Source organism: Cervus canadensis, chromosome 6 (genome assembly GCF_019320065.1).
Source record: "Cervus canadensis isolate Bull #8, Minnesota chromosome 6, ASM1932006v1, whole genome shotgun sequence".
In the NCBI taxonomy this organism is placed as follows: Eukaryota; Metazoa; Chordata; class Mammalia; order Artiodactyla; family Cervidae; genus Cervus; species Cervus canadensis.
The window spans coordinates 56,878,635-56,902,022 of NC_057391.1; the positions used below are offsets into that span (position 1 = coordinate 56,878,635).

The window sequence follows — 23,388 nt, forward strand, 5'->3', positions numbered from 1 at the left end:
TAATAACTAATAATAAATTCTACCATGTCATTCATTAAGTTAATAAGGCCATTAATAAATTAAACTGTGTTATAATTCCACAATCCAGCCATTCCAGCTTGAAGTTGATGAATATTTCTAACAGTCTTTTTAGAAAGGATTTAAGACAGAGCGACTTCATACCAAAAAGTATTCTTTACTAGTTCCTGTTATAGGTAGGGCATTGTATGTTTGAAAAATGTTATTGTAAGGGGAAAATAAAATGGTGAATAGATAGACTAATTCCATTTGTTTAAGTATATTACCAAACAGTGAGCCTCATTATAACCTCATTATAATCATGGTGTGTGTGTGTGTGTGTGAGTGTGAGAGAGACTCAGTCATGGCCAACTCTTAGTAACCCCGTGGACTGAAGCCTGCCAAGCCCCTCTCTCCATGGAATATTGTAGACAAGAATACTGGAGTGGGTTGCCATTTCTTTCTCCATAATCATCCTGGTTAGGTTTATAGTTGTGATTATTGAATGAGTGTTTATTACTATTGTTGCCAGTGCTAAGTCACTTCAGACGTGTCTGACTTTTTGCAGCCCTGTTGACTGCAGCCCACCAGTCTCCTCTGTCCCTGGGATTCTCCAGGCAAGGATACTGGGAGTGGGTTACCATGCCCTCCTTCAAGGGATCTACCCCGCCCAGGGATTGAACCCATGTCTTTTACATCTCTTGCATTTGCAGTCAGGTTACACTGTGATTAGTGAATAAATGTTTATTACTGTTTTTATTCTTGCCTTAACAGATAGCTGTTTTAATGCCCTAGAAATTTACTTCTTTTGGGGAGGGGTGGAGAAGAGTCTTAGCTATAAGGTTTCTTACAGAATCTCTTTATCTGTCACAGTTTTAACAAATTCAGACTAATGATGTCATAACAAACCTTAGAACATGATTTAACAAATTAAAATATATTCTAAAAAGATTTTTTAATTGACATGACTACTTTGAAAAAGTAGTAGATTAATCGGGCTTCCCTGGTGGCTCAGACAGTAAAGAATCTTCCTGCAATGCAGGAGACCTGGGTTCGATCCCTGGGTCTGGAGGATTCCCTGGAGAAGGAAATAGCAACCCACTCCAGTATTCTTGCCTGAAAAATCCCATGTACAGAGGAGCCTGGTGGGCTAAAGTCCATGAGTTCACAAAGAGTCGGACACAACTGAGAGACTAATACTACAGCACAGGGCAAAAAAATAACTTCAGGGTTTTGTGTGTTTAATATTAAGACATTCATGTCATCCATCATGCATATAAGGAGCTTGCAGATTATAGATTATTTTATTCTGAGACTGTTGTCTCCATCACTTACAGCTTGACAAAATGTTGGGGATCTTTAAGCATAGATTTTCAGACAGTATCATTTTTGTTTGAAATTTGTTTCGAATTTTGTTTGTTTGCTCTGGGCCAGTGTTTTTCTGCTATACGCACATTGGGAATTCTGAATGTAGTCTTCACAGAAACAGAATTTGATTATACAGTTGAAGCTTTTGAAGGGAACATAACAAGAAATTCTCTGACAGCCCAGTGTTTAGAACTGAGCACTTTCACTGCCATGGGCCCTGGTTTGATCCATGGGCTTCCCTCATAGCTCAGTTGGTAAAGAATCTGCCTGTATTGCGGGAGACACCGGTTCGATTCCTGTGTTGGGAAGGTCCCCTGGAGAAGGGATAGGCTACCCACTCCAGTATTCTGCCCTGGAGAATTCCATGAACTGCATGGGGTTGCAAGGACTAAGCGACTCACTTTCTGGGGAATTAAGATCCTGCAAGCCATGCAACGCTGCCCCACCCCACCCCCAAAAGGGCATGTTTAATTGTAAATAATTGGAAACACCCCCCAAGTTGTCAATAGTAGGAGAATACTATTAATACACATGAGGTAGTAATAGGTAACATATATCCATGTGATGGAAAGTATGTCAGCATTTCAAATCACGCTTCTAAAGAATATTCAGTGATATGAGAAGAAAAACTTGGTAAGTTGGTCAGGACTCTTGCGTGTAGGGAAGCAGAGTACAGGAATACATGTCAGATCGACTTGAACTGTAAAGGACATAATATTGGCTCACATCACCGAGAAGTGTCAATGTAACAGGGTTCATGACTTAGATAACGATGCTGGGTCTTTTTCTGCCTACGTCTCTCTTCCTGGGCTGCCTTCCTCACTGTATGGGCTTAATTGCCTTCATAGTATATCACAAAATCTTGTAATATAATGTGTTATCTTCCTAGTATTATAACCCCAAAGGCAAAAGGACCTTCCTTGCTAACTCTAGCAGTGAAACCCTAGAAAGAACTTTTATGGATTCTCCTTAGCTCTGGGCCTTCTGAATCACTGACTCACTGTGAGAGGGAGGATAGATTGCTTGCCCTCTGTAGGAGAGCAGCTCTGTTTTTGGAAATCCTCATCTAAGAGAGGAAGGATCCGTCAGCATTGCTGTGCACACAGAACACATGTCCACTATAGATGTGTAATCCATATTACAATGTTATTGGGTGGCAGTAAAATTTATTTGTTTTGCTGGGTGGGAAAAATGTAGAATAAAAAGGTCTGGAAAATATGAAAAGTGTCAGGAAAATTAAAATGTTTATGTCTTGCAAACTTTTCACAGTGAGACTGTATTTTATTGCTGGGGAGAGAGGGTGGTGTTTAGGGTACAAATGAAGAACGGAAATCTTACTTTGATCTTGAGGGGCCAAACAGTGATTTTGTCATTGCTCAAATTTTTTTAGAATTTAGAATTCTTCAGAACCTGAGGCATCTAGCATTTTAAAATAAGTAATACGTGCACATGGTTCAAAAACATGGAGTGAATAAAATTTCCTTTTATATATTCCTTATATTTATTCCTTAAATAAATAAAATTTCCTTTCCATTTTTGTTCCTCAGTTGTCCAGTCCCCATTCCTTCCCATAGGTAACCAAATACAGATTTTTATCCCCTCTTCCCTTTTTTAAACCAGAATTAACATATTAAATGTATTGTCCTACACTTTGTTTTTTATTTTAAAGATTATTCCATAGACATATGTCTAAAGATTACTTATTTCTTTTTATAGCTGCATTGATTGTGTGGATGTACCATAAGTTTATTTACTCAGTTCTCTGTTGATGAGAATTTGACCTGTTTTCTTTAGTTATTTTAAATGGTATGCGGCTTTTTTTTTTTTTTAATTTCAGCAATAGCCAGGTTTTCTCTGTTTTGTAGGTGTCAAAAATTCCAAGTCAGGTTTGATAAATAAGTTGAGCCCCCAAATTTGGATGATGCTGTTTTAAGTTGGAAACATCTAACTAATAAAGTTAGTTTCCTTAAGAATTTCAGAAGCAGTACTTAACAATCCAGGTCAGTATAATTGGAATAATTTACCACCTCTTAAAAGTTACTGCTTTAAATAAGATTGGTACATTTTCAAAAAGGCCTGTCACATTACCTCATAGGTGTACCCTATATAATGAAATTAGAGGGGTTCAAACAAGGGTAACTAATGATAAGGATACCATTATAAGATCTCCCATAACTAATGGGAGATAGCTCTTTTGTGCTAAGAATAAGATAAATTGAGATTCTTCACCCCTAATGTAAATCTGTAAAGTGTGACTACCCAACAGAGTAAATTTGTACTTGTGTGTTATACCCCAGAAAGGAACACATGACCCTCAGCAAGAATTAGAGACTTCCTGTTGGGTTCAACCCTCATAACTGACAGGAGAGGAACTGAAACATCAAGTGTGAGTGACTTATGTAAATTTACATGACAAATTAGTGGGCAAGTCAAAACTAGAGCCCAAGCCTAATGACTTTAATGATGTCTTGTTGGAAAATTTAATCCGAGAACTGAAAGTTTAGGACAAATAAAAGAATGTTCTAATTTATAGCATAGACAGATTAGGATCCATTACCTTGAGTGAAATTTTTTTTGTAAGGGTTTGGTTACTTTTATGAATAGTTAAACCACAAGTGGCTGCCTAGGACTTGGATTAAATTAGTCCTTATGGATACTGAGACTTTACCTTTGGCACTAGATGTGCAGCATCTGTTGTCTAAACATGATCAAGGCTTGCGAACCACTGTTAATGGTGAGTCTTCTTTTTCCTCGAGCACATTTCTTAAGACCTCTGTTGACAAGAGACACAAGAATAAGTACATGAACTGTGAAATTGACCCTTTTCAGTAGTCGCTACATTCCAACATAGAGTCAAAATTGCCCCTGTCTGTGTTGTGTTATTTTGGAACATTCACTAACTTTTCATTTCAAGTAAGCAAACACTTCTTGAGCATTTTGTGATATACCAGGTTCTGGGGATACCAAGGTCAGTAAAAGTAAGTTCCTGCTTTTGAGAAGCTCATGGTGGGGCAGGGGAGGGGAGGGGAGGCAGGAGGTGGGGACAATATACATACAGAACTGTTCTTTAGAGACATGCATATCGTGTAGAAGCATGACTATGGAGAATATTTTGCTAAGAAGACTTAAAGAAAGAATCACAAGGTGAGCCTTGAGGAATACAGCATTTCCAGGAGTGTTAGGGCTGGACATCATCACAGGAGAAAAGTGGGAAGTTTGTTGGGAGGGGCAGTGGTTAGAATTCCTAGAAGAGAGACCAGTTTATGCCAAAGCAGAGATTTTAAAGAGCATGATGTGTTTGGGGGAAGGAAGAATAGATTTGGTTGGTGTAGATGGGTAAGAGATTGCTTTGGATAGATGTCAGGACATGAGTTACATAGGTTGGAGCTAATGTGAACTTTAGTGGATTTTTTAAAAATCCTTTTTTAACACTGTTCAAGTGCTTGCTTTTTCATATATTGCTTAAATTCTTTGGTTTTTGTCTAAAACATTCTTAATGTATAGATTAAAATTTCAGTTTCTCTCAAAAGCATTTCACTTATACTTTTATAAATTATAGTTATTGCATCTTCATCTGACATAGGGAATTCAGTTTAGCGATATTTAATATTTTTCCTGTATTCCCTGTTTTGACTAATGTCACTGTGTGTAACCAAATCAGCTGTAGTCATTAAGGATAACTTTTTCCCCTTTCTTGTGCCCATATGATGTGTCCTTTTATTTTACATCCTTAACATCACATATATTTATTCTGTCCTCTCCCTTTTCTCCTGGTTCTGCTGCTTGGAATCAGGCCTTCATCATCTGTTGGCTAAACAGTTCTAAGAGTATCCAGTGGGCTACTTCCTTACTACCAGAGTGCTCTTCCTAAAACACAGATCTAATTATTTCTCTATAAAATCTTTTAGTGGGTCTCCATTTGATATAAACTCTGCTAGACCTGTACAGTTCTATTCCCCTGTCGGATACCAGTTTCTCTCTCATCAGCTCTGCATGCATCCTGTGCTTCAGCCCAATCAGACTACTGGTAGCTCTTCTAAATATGCAGTGCTGTTTGAAGCTTCCATGCTTTTGGATAGCTTGTTTTGTTTCCGGTGCCTTTTTTCATCCCTGGGAAAATGCATTCCTACTTTTAGACCTGGTTGAGGTAACTTTTCCTTTTAACTCATTGAAGAGTAGTTAATTATTCCTGATACGCCACTGAACCTCGTATGTGTCTCTGTTACTGCTTCTGTTATTATATTAGTGTTTCATTTGCATATCTGTCTCAGACCGTGAATAGCTTAAGGAGAAAGACTTTATTTTCATTTGTTGAGCACATTTAATTACTGGTTTATACTAAAGATCATTATCATTGAGTGTACAATAGACATAAATAATATATAACAAATATTCTGTACAACCGAATTATTCCAAAGACTTCTCAAAATATCTTCGGTTTAAAAATGATGCCGGTGTGGTAACTGAGTAGTTTGCTGTAGTTCAGTTCGTATTGATGGTGTGTGATTCACTGAGCTGCAGATGACAGGTTAATGGTGTCACGGAGGCTGCAACATGGTGTTGCAGGTCATAACCTAATTATAAGTAGCAAGGCAGTAGCATATCAGTTGTGCCAATTCTCATGTATTTATCCATTCCAGCAGCAACACTTAAGAATTGAATTGCAGTTGTACAAAAAATAGTATACATTTCACTTCTTAATCCATATAATGTGAAAAACCAAAAGAACATATTCACAAAATGTTGAAGGTGGGATTAAGTCTTATCTCAATTGTAGTGATTCAGGGGAGTTCATATAGAGTTGAGAAGTAGCATTAATCTGGAGCCAGTCGGTGCCAGAAGTTGCAGGTAGTCAGTCTTGAACTACAGGAGGCCTTCAGACATGGTAGGAAATGTAAAGATTCCTTTCTTCACCTGTGTTGTAATCAGTTCAGTAATTGACGTTAACCTTCTGGCAACTCCGTGTCCTACTCATATGTAGCTACTCCTAGCTTTCTACTTATCTCTTACGTCCTGGGCCATTCTAATTTTTTTCCCTAATCTGTTGGCTAAGAAACTAAAAATAAGTAGGCTTTGATAAGAGTCCAGATTCTTAAGACTTGGTGATAGATGTAAAAGATATTTTACTTCTAAGTTCAGGGGTGCATTCTGAAGATTTAGGTTGCAGAAAAGTGATTCTCTGGTTGTAGCTATTCCCATATATTATTGAACAGTTACTAAGAAGAACTGATTTCCAAAGGTGTAGAGTACGTGAGTAGGTTTTTTATCTAGGATTCTTTACTCCACATCTTCCCTGAGGAGGTAGATGACGCTTAAGCTGTAATGATATGCAGTGGTTAACGAGATGAAAAGAGGTAGAAATAAAAAGAAATGGCATGTAAAGGCAAGGATGAGTTTGGCCACTTGTGAGGTGAGGCCAGGGTGGCTGCAGCAAAGTGAATAAGGGAGAGCTTCATAGGGGACATGGTTGCGTGCATAATCGAGTCAGATTTTGATGATTTTTGAACTTGATTTTAAGAGCAATGGGAAACCACTTTTGAGAAGAGGAATACGATAATTTACATTTTATGAATGTTATACTGACCACTTACTTTAAGAAGATTGGAATTTGAAAGTTAAAAAGGAGAATGGAAAGGCTCTCTGTAGAGAGCTGAAAGTGACCTAGTAGGCTGGGGCAGTGACAAGGGAAAGGGGATGGACTTGAGTTTATGTTCAAGATAGAATCAATAAGGACTTTTTATGTTCCAGCGGTATGACTGTTTTTAGCTGTTCAGTACCTCATGTTACAGTTTTGTGTCTGCTTTTCCTCTTTTCCCCTTTCTCTTTTTGTCTGGCATGCAAACTCCCATTTAGCTTTCAAAGCCTGGCTCAGAAGCCATCACTATCACAACATGATTTGATGTATCCACTTGGCTTGTTCATTATTTATTAATTGCTTTTTTAATCAGTTTTATTATAGCCAAACCTTAATTGCAGAGTGAAGAAGTGAATGGATGATTATGAACTTTACTCACTAGTCAGAATTTGACTTTGTAAGAGAAGTGTTCCAAAGGGTTTCATATGTGAAGCAAAACTGAATTACTGATCTTAAATTTGTGAGACCGAGTGCCAGCGCTTCCCAGAAATATCCTTACATGAGGAAATAATGACCCTCTAGAGGGCGCACACTACAAAGCCATGGTGGTCAAATAAAACCGATTCTATGCTAACATCAAACATCTCCCTGCATCTGCTGGTCATAGGAAAATTTCATCTTGTGTTTACATATTTTTGAGCTTTCTAACACTACACTCAATATACCTTTTTTCTTTCATGTGCCTTTATGAGACAATACAGAATTTTTCATAAATTGTTCCCCCCAAAATTTAACTGTATTTGGATTTAGAAACAACTATAATACTGTTCTTATCTCTTTTGTGTTTGCTTTCAGGCACAATTCTGAATTTCACATAAACTTGCCCTTTGTAATGACTTATAGCTGAAGGAAATCGTCTCTCTCCCTAAAATAATAGTTTTATTATACTAATTTATGTATATTTTATAATCCTTATCATTGAGTTGAATATCCTGAAACTACTTTAAACTCTTATTTCTACTTCTCCACAAAATAGTGTTACTTCGATTTTTCTTTCTGCTTTATTGTTTCATAACTAGGAACTGAGTTTATGTAATGAAAAGTCACATAAAGCTATACAAATTAATTTTGTTTTACTTATTTTGATGTTACTGGACTAGCTAAAGTATAGTAATATAACTAAACGGCTACTGAGTAATGTGAACTACACATAAAGCAAATATTTTTATTAACATATAGCTTTATTTAGCAATAGATGACTATGCTTTATATAGCTCACCATCCTAGGTAGTTAGGCCATGTTAGAATAATAAAATTTAGACTTAGGGAATAGCAAAAACTAGATTATGAAACGAAAGATAAAATAACTAAAATTTAATAGTAATACTACTAGTAATTAGTATTTACAATTTGCTTTTGTGTTGATTCTGTATCTTTCAGTACAAACCTATTTCTGTATCTGTGTAACCATCCCTTACTTGCAGAAAATGGCTTGGTGTCACTCATTCCAGGGAACCCTTTGCTGAAGTCTTTGTGTCCGTTCAGTCGCTCAGTCATGTCCAACTCTTTGCGACCCCATGGACTGTAGCATGCCAGGCCTCCCTGTCCATCGCCAACTCCGGAATTTACTCAAACTCATGTCCATTGAGTCAGTGATGCTATCCAACTACCTCATCTCTGTCGTCCCCTTCTCCTCCCACCTTCAATCTTTCCCAGCATCAGGGTCTTTTCAAGTCAGCGCTTCGCATCACATGGCCAGAGTATTGGAGTTTCAGCTTCAACATCAGTCCTTCCAGTGAATATTCAGGACTGGTTTCCTTTAGGATGGACTGGTTGGATCTCCTTGCAGTCCACAGGATTCTCAAGAGTCTTCTCCAACACCACAGTTCAAAAGCATCAATTCTTCGACACTAAGCTTTCTTTATAGTCCAACTTTCACATCCATACATGACCACTGGAAAAACCATAGCCTTGACTAGACGGACCTTTGTTGACAAAGTAATGTCTCTGCTTTTTAATATGTTGTCTAGTTTGGTCATAACTTTTCTTCCCAGGAGCAAGCATCTTATACTTTCATGGCTGCAGTCACCATCTGCAGTGATTTTGGAGCCCAAGAAAATAAAGTCTGTCACTGTTCCCACTGTCTCCCCGTCTATTTGCCACGAAGTGATGGGACCAGATGCCGTGATCTTAGTCTGTATAGGCTCAGTGTTTACTAATACTTTGCCTTCAGTCGGACATGTTTTCTGTTTATGTCCTTCAGCCACAAATTTAATGCCTTTTCCACCTTCCCTGAGTACTTTTCACACACCTTAGCCATAACTTTTACAACAGCAGAACTAGCACAAATTTCTTTTTCCTTCACAAGTTCACAGGTAGAAGATTTGTTCTTACCATGGATCTTATCAACCTCAGCATACATTTTTTTCTTACTGAGAACTTTTACTTTTTCAATTAAAAGAATCATGTTAGGGCCTTTCTTTGGCATATCTGAGTTTCTAGCATCACTGTTTTTGAACTTTGGGGGCATTATTAAGTACAATAAGGGTGACTTGAACACAAGCTTGCTGTTTAGTGACTCACAGGTGGGATATGCTGGACCAAGGGATGATTTGCATTCAAGGTGGGATGTGGGAGGAGAGGGCAGGAGATTTCATCGAGATTTGTTCCTGCTACTCAGAATGACTCACAGTTTAAAACTTACTGATTGTTTATTTCTGGAATTTCCCAGTTTCCAGACCTCGATTGATACTCAACTGAAACCACAAAAAATGAAACCGTGGATAAGGGGGACTACTGTATTCTGCTAACCATTTGATTTTGGCTTTTCCCCTTGTTATTTCAATAATGGTTAAATGTCAGTGGAATTTCTACTATGTATTTAAATTTTTTTTTATAAATATGTTGTTTTTCTCTTAATAGTATTCACATTTTAGCAATGTGTGGGTTTCTTTCCTTGTTTCTTTCATTTTAATATCTCTTTCTAACACACAGGAATACTCTGAAGATAGTAACTCTGAGCCAAATGTGGATTTGGAAAATCAGTACTATAATTCCAAAGCATTAAAAGAAGATGACCCAAAAGCAGCATTAAGCAGTTTCCAAAAGGTTCATATTTTTTCTGGTTGATTCTGTGTTTGTGTTTTTCTAAATAATGTCTTAAATCAAGTAAATTGCAAATGATTTTATCTCAGAAGTATGTTTGGGTACTTAGTGATAATCCTGTAAAAGTTTTCATTATGCAACATAAGCAAATATTTCAAAAGGGCTATCCTTTTGTTTTTTCCAATCAAGTTAACTATAGAACAGGACCATTGTCCCGAAAAGCTTGTACAGTTCTGGCAGAAAGAGAACCAATGAATGGTGCTGGTCAATAGTTATCCCTGCGATCGTGTTCCTTTGTCTTTTGGTGCCAAAGCACGCAGGCGTGGTTTCATTATTAAATAATGTGATTTCTTTCCTACTGATAAACTTTTGTGTTATTCTTAACCAGTGAAGTAACAAGTATTTCTGGGACTGTATAATAATCAAGAAGTAGTTCTTATTTAATCTTTTGATGAAGAAACTTCAAAATAAGCTCACTTGTCCTTTCATAAGCATTTAAGATTGGTTTCTTTTCTTAAATCTTTTAAAAATGGCTTTGAAAAATAGAGTTCTTGGGGTACTGTTTTTCATGCATATGATGTAAAATTAATTTACAACTTAAATATTGGGTGTTACTAGAAAATAACAATATTAAATTATACTAAATTCTTTTTTTTAGGTTTTGGAACTTGAAGGTGAAAAAGGAGAATGGGGATTTAAAGCACTGAAACAAATGATTAAGATTAACTTCAAGTTGGTAAGATTTGTTTTGAGAGGAATTAAACTGATAATGAAATTCTATACTTAAAAACCTCATGGCAACAAAATGTTATATCAGCTTTCCTGAAATAATTCTGTTGATATGTTTCCATATTTAGTCTAATTTTCAATTGTGACTATAATAATACTAAGTTTTAAAAATTCTACATGGGGGTCTTCCCTGGTGGTCCAGTGGTTAAGACTTCTACTTCCAATGCAGGGGCTGCGAGTTCAGTGGGGGAACTAAGATCCCCCATGCCTTGCAGCCCCCCCCAAAAAAAACAGAAGCAATATTGTAACAAATTCAATAAAGACTTTAAAATGGTCCACATCAACAAAATCTTTTAAAAATTCTGCATAGTATACAGGGTTTTCTATAAATTAGCTTGTATGCTCTGAGGAATGATAGACCCTCTGCCAAAATATTCAATGCTGGGAATTTTACTAATAGTCCTTCATTTCCTCGGGTCTTTCATGTTTCCTGGAATAACTACAGTTATGCAAATAATCCTGCAAAGAATAGCAGCAGTAGCTACATCCATTATTTCATGGGGCCTTAGGTGGGAGGATTTTCCCCCCTTTTAGAAGTGGGGAGGACTTTTCTTGAGAGTGGGATGAGTACCTGGGGTGGAAGGAATTTTTTTCCTTTCACATTTTACTATAAGAGCTTACCAATAATGGGGAGAGAAGAAATGCATAGCTATGTTAGAGAGCTTCCTAATGAAGGAATAAATTTTCAGGGAAGAATATTTGAAGTTGGTCTTACTTATTTTTTTGGTCTATGAATATTTTAGTAGTTTTTATGATTTAAATAAATGTGTTTATTGTGCAGTGAGGAACAATATCCGAAATTTGGAAAATCTATAAATTGTACTTTTTCAAAGGCTAATATCATAAATTTAATTCATTTACTGAATAGTAATTTCAAATTTAAGCTAAAATGTTTATAGTGTTTCTGTCATATATAGTTCCTCTATTATTGAAAAACTATTGTTTTTTAATTAGGTAGTGATGGGTATTTCTATAATCTTAATCATATGTACATATCTCAGTAAGTAAATATGTACCTAGTAATGCATTTTTCTTCCCTCACAGACAAACTTTCCAGAAATGATGAACAGATATAAACAACTATTGACCTATATTCGGAGTGCTGTCACAAGAAATTATTCTGAAAAATCCATTAATTCTATTCTTGATTATATCTCTACTTCTAAGCAGGTTAGAGTCTGTTTTTCCCTCTTGGTATTTATCAGTATGTTCATACTTAAGAGCTTTGTTTTTTGTTTTTAAGACCTAGAAGTTCTATTTAAGCTGTTATGCTAGTTTTAATTTTAGTATGCTTTTAAAATAATGTATGCTATTTTCTTGGTTACAGGAAAGTATATAGCATTGAAAGGGAATAACCCAAGCTTTATCTTTTCAAATAATATCTTCAGACACTAACATTATCTGCACACAGGTTTTGCAGGCTCATATTAGACTCCCATGCAGTTTCTAATCAACATCATCAGCACTTCAGCTAGCCTTCCTGAACTGTTAATAACCTAACAGTGAGTCATAGGTTCTTTGTGTAGATTTGCTTAGAGAGAGATCCTTGGGAGGAGAATCTGTATTCATTACAATTAGTAGTTGGCATTACTCATTAGGTAGTCAGTAAATGCTTCTACAAAGGATAGATGGATGATGAAAGAAAGGGCTAATGATAATACTACAGTGGGCATGAGGAATGATAGTGCTTTCATGATTTTAGTTTTTGATTATTAAGAAAAGCAATGATGATTTTAGTTTATTGCTAAAATAATTTCAATTGGATTATTTGTTCATATTCTTCTAAGCAACATAGTCCTAAGTTTCAGCTTTACTATGCCATGATATTTGAGCACAAGAAGTATTTTCTGTATCACTTAGCATTTCTCAGAACATTTGATACTTTTCATACTCAAAATATGTTCACCTCAGAACCATTTTTTTTTTTTTTAGAACCAGTCTTTCATTCTGTCTTTTCTACTAAATGTCATTATTTCTTGAAGTTTATTATTTTTATATCTAAAATATATGTAATGGAAATAGAGGAAGATAAAATTATGTTTAGAACATTAACACTTCATGGCACTAATTCAGGGCTTCCCAGTATATTGGGGCTTATCTCAAGTGGAAAAATGTTTCCTGGGTTTTACAAACATGTCACATCATAATATTTTTTGTACGTTATTTTTAAATATTATGTCAGACAGTGGGGGGGCAGAACTAAGTAATTTTCAGCAAGATTGTGTGTTGCTTCATACTTTATATGTAAACTTTTTGTCTTATGAAAGTAAGTATAGATATTGGTTGGGCAGCACTTACTCACTGTGCAATTGACAGTCATGAATAAATAGGCAGCCTTTTCTGAAAGTATCAAGCTTGCCTGCTGCCATGGCCCTCTTACCCCCTGATCCTGTTAAATATCTAAAGAATCAGGTATTCATACAAAGGTAGAGCCAACAGTAGGAGGAGGGAACAGAGGAGCTTATCATAATGCAAAACAAATGGCAATTTCCATTAAAAAAAAGTCATATTCAGACTGTGAACTGATGGTGTTAGACAAAGCTAAAATTGTGCTTAACTTTTCCCTCCCTTCAACTCCCAACAATTTATCAGTAACAAAAATTTGTAGTCCAGTTAATGGATTAGTCACATTTACAGAAGAATTTTTGAGGAAAGAGGCTTATTCTTAGTTTCTTTAGCAGCTTACTTAGTGTTTGCCACATAGTAGTTCCCAAATAAGAGTTGAGTGTGTAAGATACATACCATTCATAATAAACGTGGGGTGTCAAAGACTTGGACACTACTGAGCAACTGACCACACACACAGTTCTTGTGTTTGCCATTTCCTTTGCTAACATAAAATGAGTTATTAGATTTGAAAGGACAAACCTATACTATAAGAGCATTACGCATTTTCTGGGTTTTATTTTAAATGCATAAAAACACATGTTCGCACTTTTTGTAAATTTGGTCTGTACTTTTGCTAAGGTTTTGTTAATTTTGTGGACTGTCACAGACATTCAGTAAGATACAGCTAGTGTATCTTATGTATATTAAAGTTCAAAGATGCACTTTTGGTTTGCTCAAATTAACTTTATTAACAGGTACAAATTTGCTGTTTACAATTATAGAATTCTGATTTTTTATGTCAGATGGATTTACTGCAGGAATTCTATGAAACAACACTGGAAGCTTTGAAAGATGCTAAGAATGACAGACTGTGGTTTAAGACAAACACAAAGGTAACAGTAATAATTACTTTTTTTTCTTTTGAAGAGTGGGCGGGCATCCTTGATAAACTCTGAAGATGTACCTTCTCCTGTTGAAATCTTAATTTTAATAAGTATTTTTTTTTACAGCTGGGGAAATTATATTTAGAACGAGAGGAATATGGAAAACTTCAAAAAATTTTACGCCAGTTACATCAGTCCTGCCAGGTAGCTTTTCTTTATTTTTTTTCATACTATTTCTTCATAAGAAAAAATTATATTGGAAACATTGCTTAGGGATATTTTAAAGCATCATCGCAAAAATAAAATTTGGAAAATAAGTTACCAGAAAGCTAATTTTTTCTATTACATTACTTCCTCTGTTAATTATAATTTCAGTCCTTATTTTTGAAGAATGAGGCTTAGGTATCAATAAACAGACCAGTCATTAATATTAAGAATAATAAGCATTTCATATTTAGTTATACACCCTATGAAAATCAGAAAGGATGTTGTAGACATACATTTTAAAGATATTTTATACTCTAGTTTTTGTGTATGAGTCCTCTGTAGAACTGTAACAACACTGTCCTGTAGAACTTCATGTGATGTTAGAAGCATTCTGTACCTGTGCTTTCCAATATGGTTGCATCAGCTACACCTCATCAAGCACCTGAATTGTGACTAGGGAGATAGAGTTACTGAGTTTTTCATTTAATTTATAAACTTGTGAAGCCATAGTACACCTCTATAACTTTAAAGTGTGAGCTGTAATTTTGTATTTCGTTTTTTGTCTTGATTAATAAGTTACTTGATATTAGTTCAAATATTAAATAGAAATGCTGTTTTAAATATTCTTATGCTCTTTCAATGCTATGTACTTTTTTTTTTCAAGACCATGTTGCAGGTTGATTTTAATGATTTAAAAGTATAAAAACAAACAAAAAAAGTATAAAAACATGTAAACTTTATCAACTAGCTTTAAAAATGCACATACACAGATCGAAATCCAATACAAAATCTTTTGAACATTATCATTTTCATACTGTGTACTATTAATTATATGTTTTATTTCTGTGAATGAGGAAAACATTGATCAGAAAAGTGTTCTAAATCATCTTCACATATTTTCATTTAATAATGTTACCTTTTTTGGTTTTTATAAACATGAAAATGTTTTATGTTTCATAATAGTTTCAGTTTATAAGACAAATCAGTCATTTATGGATTGTTTTTTATCTACATGTTCTTAAGGAAGGCTTAGTCTGATGCATGAACAGCTGTGTATTCAGTTCCATGTGAAATGAAAATCATAGAGAAGGCATTTCTAAGTGAAAGAAAATCTTTCAGTATATACGTAAGGAATATGAAAAAACCCTCTAGAGAAGGTTTTGCTTGGTTTATTTTGTAGCATAAGGGAAATGCTGTCTGGATTGTAAATTGCATTAAAGCATAGGAGAGATGCATGATAATCTGAACCTACAGATTGTCTGACATATCATGTTTATTAGTCTGGTTGTGTTTTGTTAGTGGATAACTAAAGGAAAGTTTTAAGTTAGAAGACCCAATAAATAATAAATTTTGGCGTTGTGTATGTCAGTGCTTGATATTTATGATTATCTGACTGTCAACCATATTCTGTTTTTCACGGCTTGTGTTCGTGGGCTATTGATCATCTTTCAAAGACAAACTCAAATGTTACCACCTTTGTTATTCCTTTGACATCCCCCAAGAGAATTAATCTTCTCTTCCATCCTTGGGACTTTGCTGATGGTTCAGCTAGAATTATTATCATTTAAATTATAACTTATCTGTTGGCATATCAGTCTTCTATATTGTGAACTTTTTGAGACCAGGACATTGGCTTATTTAACTCTCTATTTCCCCAAGGTAGACCGAGCACCTGGCACTAGGAAGGCACTTGATTGAAAGCACAAAGTGCTGTTAATTGAATCAGTGGATCTAAAGTGCTTGTGAAGATTTGGGGAAGACTATAAATAATCTCCTGGATAAAACAAAACATTGCAACTTTTGTACATTAAAAGAAAAAACCTTATCGAATAACTGTGAAGTACAAAGGCCATGTGGGTTCCTTTTTGGCCATTGAAGGTCATATTCTTAGTAACCTAGGTGTCAACTGAAATTTGTAATTCATGTTCCCACAGAATTAGTATCATAAATGTAAGGTTCTCAGGCTAACTCAAAAATCACTCTGTTGACTCTGAATTCTGTCTTCACTAGATTTTCATTATTTGTTTCCCCAGACTGATGATGGAGAAGATGACCTGAAAAAAGGCACACAGTTATTAGAAATATATGCTTTGGAAATTCAAATGTACACGGCACAGAAAAATAACAAAAAACTTAAAGCACTCTATGAACAGTCACTTCACATCAAGTCTGCCATCCCTCATCCATTGATCATGGGAGTTATCAGAGGCAAGTTTGGTTTGCAAAGGTTGGGCAGTGTTATGGGAAGATACCAAGATATCCTTGGATTATGACTGATTAACTCTGAAGGTTGTTTCTGTTTTAGTGAAAATAAATGGCAGAGTAGTAAAGTCAAGTGAAATGATCTAGTCTTAGTAAGGAATTAGGATGAATTTTTGTCTTTTTGAAATTTATATCAGTAAATTATTAATAGAAAATTCACCATCAGAAGTTCTACTCTTGAGAATTGTATATAAAATTACCTTCTGTTTTAGTGATTTTTTTACTAAAATATTGTTGATTTACAATGTGTTAATTTCTACTGCATAGCAAAGTGACTCAGTTATACATATATATACATATTTTTTATAGTCTTTTCCATTACAGTTTATCACAGGATATTATATATAGTTCCCTGTGCTGTACATTAGGACCTTGTTGTTTATCTATTCTGTTTGTAATAGTATGCATCTGTTAATCCCAGACTCCCTCCTCCCTACTCCTCCTTGGCAACCACGTGTTTGTTCTCTACATCAGTGAGTCTGTTTTGTAGATAGGTTCATTTGTGACTTTATTTTATATAAGTGATATCATATGGTATTTGTCTTTCTTTTTCTGGCTTAATTTACTTAGTATGATAAACTCTAGTTGCATCCATGTTGCAGCAAGTGGCATTGTTTTGTTCTTTTTTTATGGCTAGTATTCCATTGTATATGTGTATCACATCGTCTTTATCCAGTCATCTGTCAGTGTATATTTAGGTGGTTTCCATGCCTTGGCTCTTGTGAATAGTGCTGCTGTAAACATAGGGATCATGTGTCTTTTTGATTATAGTTTTGCCCAGATACATGCCCAGGAGTGGTATTGCTGGATCATATATAGTAATTCTATTTTCAGTTTTCTGAGGAACCTCCATACTATTCTCCATAGTGACTGTACCAACTTAAATTCATTCTAACAACTTACATTACATTGAAATAACTTACATTATTTTTACAACTAAAATAGTGTAGGAGGGTTCTCTTTTCTCCACACCTTGTTATTTATAGACTTCTTAACGATGGCATTCTGACCAGTATGAGTTTGATACTTCATTGTAGTTTTGTTTCAAGAATTTCTTATTATTCTTATTTATCTTTATTTATGATTTTTGGTTTCTCTAGGTCTTTGTTGCTGTGTGTTGCTGTGCATGTGCTTTCTCTAGCTGCAGCAAGTGGGGGGCTACTCTTCATTGTGGTGCATGGGCTTCTCTTGTTGCAGAGCACAGGCTCTAGGCACACGGGCTTAAGTAGTTTCAGCACGTGGGCTCTGTAGTTGGAGCTTGCAGGCTCTAGAACTCGGGCTCAGTAGTTGTGGTAGCATGGGCTTAGTTTCTCTGCAGCGTGTGGAATCTTCCCAGACCAGGGATCATACCGGTGTCCCTTGCATTGGCAGGCAGATTCCTACCCACTTGTAGCACCAGGGAAGTCCACCTCATTGTAATTTTGATAAAATTACTTTCTGTTTCAACTGAGAATAAAGATTTGCAAATGCTTGTTTGGCTGATGTTTAATGAAGAGCTTGGTTTTTAGAATTCAGTATGTGCCCTTTGTCCACTTCAGGAGCTAGTACTCTTCAGGTTATAGAATTAAAAGACTAGAAGCTACTGAAATAGTTTTCATTTGATTTTTATGAAGTGGTCAGTCTTATTATTACAGAACTGAAAATGTCCTCTTTTCTCCTGTTTTATTCTTTACAGAATGTGGTGGTAAAATGCACTTGAGAGAAGGTGAATTTGAAAAGGCACACACTGATTTTTTTGAAGCCTTTAAGAATTATGATGAATCGGGAAGTCCACGACGAACCACTTGCTTAAAATATTTAGTCTTAGCAAATATGCTAATGAAATCGGGAATAAATCCATTTGACTCACAGGAGGTATGTTTGTGCTCTGATTGTTCATTTCTGTCAGCAGTCTCTTGTGAAAATAAATGTTATTCTTTCTTTGTACATATACATAGTTAATCCTGTTTTTTTTTCCTAACCAGGCCAAACCTTACAAAAATGATCCAGAAATTCTAGCAATGACGAATTTAGTAAGGTAAGATTTAATATTTCAGTTAAGATAAATTGCCTTAAAGCAGTGAATAAAGAAGAGAACGGAGAGAATTTTTCAGAATTCAGTTAATACTCAACGTATTATTTTGACTTGAAGTATACAAAAGTTTGTAAAATTTTTGAAGTCATTGATTACACTGTTTCTATTACTCACAAGATTTTGTAAGTATTTACCGCTTTTTTTCCTCATTATCTTTGTGTGTGTATACACATACTGTTTCTCAGTAGAAAGCTATAGAGATTTTAAAATGATTTCACAGTGTTAGTTTCTACCTGCCTTAATCCAAAATGAAATTATGAATTGGTCTACCTAAGTCAAGAATTTTCAGTGAGACAGTTTGTTTACTTGTATATTTGCTTAATTGACAAGATTAAAAAATCACTTTAAATAAATTTACCTCAGTTAATTTTCTAATGTAAAGAGCAGCAGAAGGGTCATACTGTTAGGAAACCTAAGGATTTATTGTTGCCTTCTGTGGAGAAAGATATGACTAATGATGGCTAATAGCTGAAAAACCTGCCATCATCAATTAATATTTTTTTAAAAAAAGGAAAGAAAGAAAAACCAAGCAAAAGCCTAGAAAAGAAAACGTTTTTGTAAAAAAAATCAATGAGCAAGAAAAACGTTTCTTTGGACCAGAAATAAATGTAGCCTATGATTTATTGTGCTTGCTTTGTAGAAAACTAGGAGAGAGACTTACAGGGTTTCGAGTCCGTTGTTCTAGACTATCAGCTGAGTTTACTAAGACAGGAAGAGTGTGTAGTTAGGGGTGTGAGGCAGGGTTGAGTTTTTTTGTTTGTTTTCAGATATGTACAGGTAATTTAGATGACCAGACACTCTCTTAAGAGTCTTTTTTTTTTTTTTTTAATTTAAGAAAGTACTGTTGGGTTATAAATTACAAGCCACCTAAGTATAAATTTTATGTACTTACAGCCTATTTCATTATATTGTTTAAGCTCAAAAGACAATTTCTTTGTCTTTATATCAAACAGTTTATTCTATTTACATTTGGCCACATTAAAAGATGATTTGGTTAGAGATTAAGTTCATAATACTTCAGAAAAAAATTAGGTTGAATTTCTAAGCAACAGTTTAACTTGAAAATTCTTAAAGAAATATTGCAGGAAAGTGTTTCCCTGGACATTAGTATTTTGTTCAAATTAAACTGGTTAAATGCATTAAATGGATTAAAGTACTGATTTGTCAGACCTTATCTCACAGTTTACTCCAGAGAAGCGTTTGTATTGGAACTCTAGAACTTATTTTAATGATAAATTTTAAAAGAAGTGGCCCGTGGTGTCCCACATTTTGTATAAGGTTCTTTTTTAAGCCACTTAAACATTGGAAGAATGTGTCTTTGTTAAAATATCTGTGTGTGCAAGTGTTTTCACTATTTGAACATATCCTCCTGTAGTATATTACAATAATATATTTGGGGTAGGTAAGAAAAGTAATGCTTCCTAATTTTATCTTCCTAGTCAGTTGCCAGCAGACTAGAGGAAAATAATTCCTGTTGAAGCACTTGAATCACCTGCCCCTAACATGAAGTTACATTGCGACCCAACAGATGGAAGCACAGCAGAGGGCGTGCAGAGTGGCTGATGATATGTGTTACATATAAAGCAGACAGTGGTGCCATTTCCAGAAGGTTGGCTTCTTCCTTCTCAGCACCTTTAGCAGTCCCCATAGTGCCTCAGAGTAGATAGTAAATACCTCAGACAATCATGAACATAAATCAGCCTTTGACCTTCTGCAGCAGTGTCCATCACTCTCTAGTTTGTGCGTGTATCCCATTTGCCACTAGTTATCTGCCACCAATATTTCTGCTGTATAGTTCACTAGAATTTTAAGGCTAAAGAGAATTGAGAGTCAAATGTTCCCTTTAAGAAGTTTTGGCAGTTGCTGGTACCTTTCTAGAAGATAAAAATTAAGGAAGCTGCATTTATGAGTAAACTTCAGAGAGGATATACTGTCTTATATTCAAACTCCTCCATTCAGTAGTGTACATGAAACCTAGTTTCTTGGAGATTAAATGCACAATTTAACTTAAAAGCATTGAGCATTAAACAATTACTAAATATTTGTCAGTTCTTAACAATACTAAGACTTTGAGGTTTTAATTAGCTGTGTATAACATATAACCCCAGATGATTTGTCTTTCTTTTATAAAATCAAATTCATTAAAAGAAAATTCATTTTATTTTCGGAAGGATCTGTGTGTATTTAATTCTAATTTCCATGACAGAAACTGTAATTTAGATTTTTTCATATAAAAATTAAGTAACAGGCTCTTTGGATTATCTGATTTAATATGTGACTTCTTCATGTTTGACAAAATTTATGCTTTTCTTTTTTTGTTAGTGCCTACCAGAATAATGACATCACTGAGTTTGAAAAGATTCTAAAAACAAATCACAGCAACATCATGGATGATCCTTTCATAAGGGAACATATTGAAGGTATATGCTTTCTGCAACTGAATTCTGTTACTTTCTTTGCTACTATCAAACAATACTTAATGGAGCTACATGGAATTAAGCCATTTTTCTTCTGTTTATTGCAAAATATAGACTTGTTTCTAAATGCTGTCATAGAATAAGATATTCCTTAAAATTATAAAGCTGTTTTAAAGATGTCAGTAGCTAATTTCATGTTACTAATGGAATCAAGTTTTACATGATGTTCATTTCATTTAAAAGGAGGCTGTCACTTTTACCTTCTGATTTAGATATTATTCCATGTTTATTACTGATTTTTAGGTGCAAAGTAAATTTTTAGGATTTATTTTTGACAACAGAAGCTTTGAAAACAGCCTGCTATAGATAATGCTAAGATGCACTTATTTTGAAAAGGTAGGCTAACAACAAATGTATGAGATTTTTAATAAGTTCTGATTAACAAAGATAAAAATTGTCTCTTTGTTCTAGAGCCACTTATACCTCCAGTGTTCCTACCTGTTATGGAGCTATTTGAGGGTATTTAATAACTGGAACAATTCATTCAAATGCTTAAATGCCAGATGCATTAAGAAAATCCAAAGAATACTTTGGAAGTAATGTTCTTTCGTTACTCACCTTCCTTTCTCTTTTGAGTCAACAGACGAAGTTCTTATTTGAACTGAGAATGATACTATATTTTGTGGGTATAAAAAAAAAATACAGAAGCTCTGTTCTTGAGCTCCTATTTTTTTTAAAGGACACTGTTCATGAAGAACTGGGAAAAATTGTAGAATACCTTATAAAATGTAGTATTCTAGTTTATGAGAGAGCATAAAGGAAGGAACTTGACTAGTTGGTATAAATTAGAGCTTCTTGAAAGAGGAAATTATAGAGGAAACGATGAGCAGTGAGTGTTATTAAGAACGCAAGAGGATATTTCAAATAGTATTACAACATGAGCAAAATCAGAGAGATGGAAACAAGAAAAACTTATGTGAAAGAGTGCCTCTAATCCTACTGTACGTTGAACTCAAATGTTTTTAGATATAAATTCCTTATTCCCTCACTAGACAGAGAGATACGTTTTAAGAAGATAAATGACACAGTTAATACGATTTAGATGTGCATAGTGATTCATAAAGATACACAAACTAGTAAATATAAATGTATTATTTTAACTTTGTCTTTCAGAGCTTTTGCGAAACATCAGAACACAAGTGCTTATAAAATTAATTAAGCCTTACACAAGAATACATATTCCTTTTATTTCTAAGGTACTTATATTCATTATAATTTGTATTAATAAATGCAGTATATATTTAAAAGAGTTATTCTTGGTAACAATATTTTTTAAAATACAGCATAACTTAAGGTTTTCCTTCTAATGTGAATTTTTCTGTTCCTGGTGTAAATTGAGTTAAAAGAAATGAGAAATAAGGAATCATTACATTTCATTTTAAAGATTCCTTCAGCCGCAGTAAAATTGTAAGAGAGAAGGTAGTGGCTGAAATAGATAATTGATGTATATTGTTAACCCCAAGCATAGGAATATACTTTTAAAGTTAACAGAGTGAAATTTTATCAGACCTGTGTTCTCAGTGTTCTGAATAGATAATGAAATTTGTTTTAACTTTTCTCTTTTTTAAGTGATAGAATCGAATTTAAAATAATATTTATATAGAATCATAAAGTCCTCTAAAAAGTTAATTAGAATTATAATGAGTCTTTTGTCTTAGGAGTTAAACATAGATGTAGCTGATGTGGAGAGCTTGCTGGTGCAGTGCATATTGGATAAGTAAGTACTTGACTATTTTTTTTCCACAAAATGTTTAGGACATAAAGTTTGAATAATGATGGCAAAGGTAGCAGTTGAATTCTTGATTTTTCATAAAAAGCACCCTTCAGCTGTAGTTTTGTATTGAAAGAGATATGTATATGTGATGGCTTTTTATAAATGAATGATCATATTAAGCACATGATCTTTGAAAAAGTTCTAAATAACTTTTCAAAAGATTTCTCATTCAGTATATGACCTTATATGCCTGCCTGCTCAATTGCTTCAGTTGTGTCCGACTCTTTGCGACCCTATGGACTATAGCCTGCCAGGCTCCTCTGTCCATGGGATTCTCCAGGCAAGAATACTGGAGTGAGCTGCCATTTCCTTCTCCAGGGGATCTTCCCCACCCAGGATTGAACCTGTGTCTCTTTTGTCTCCTGCATTGGTTGGGGGGTTCTTTACCACTGAGCTACCTGGGAAGCCCCTGACCCATATATATAGCTAGATAATTATTTAATGGATAGTATTATTTCATTTTTAAAGTATAAGGTATGGTATCTGTTACTTTGGAAATGGTATCTTTCTTAAAGGCAAGAAATGTTATTTTTAAAGCTTCTCATATT

General features: G+C 34.7%; 1 protein-coding gene across 2 annotated transcripts in view; it reads left to right on the plus strand.

The window, feature by feature from the left end:
• Window positions 1-23,388, plus strand: part of COPS2 (COP9 signalosome subunit 2) — a 28,348-nt gene that overhangs the window by 2,523 nt on the left and 2,437 nt on the right. The window contains exons 2-12 of one of the 2 annotated variants that reach the window (XM_043472036.1): window positions 9,935-10,048; window positions 10,704-10,781; window positions 11,879-12,004; window positions 13,945-14,055; window positions 14,173-14,250; window positions 16,287-16,461; window positions 18,191-18,369; window positions 18,480-18,532; window positions 20,912-21,009; window positions 22,180-22,262; window positions 22,725-22,783. In XM_043472036.1, the coding sequence (XP_043327971.1) occupies window positions 9,935-10,048; window positions 10,704-10,781; window positions 11,879-12,004; window positions 13,945-14,055; window positions 14,173-14,250; window positions 16,287-16,461; window positions 18,191-18,369; window positions 18,480-18,532; window positions 20,912-21,009; window positions 22,180-22,262; window positions 22,725-22,783 (1,154 nt within the window). The remainder of the gene's footprint in view (window positions 1-9,934; window positions 10,049-10,703; window positions 10,782-11,878; window positions 12,005-13,944; window positions 14,056-14,172; window positions 14,251-16,286; window positions 16,462-18,190; window positions 18,370-18,479; window positions 18,533-20,911; window positions 21,010-22,179; window positions 22,263-22,724; window positions 22,784-23,388) is intronic. The other variant, XM_043472037.1, reaches the window with a different exon arrangement.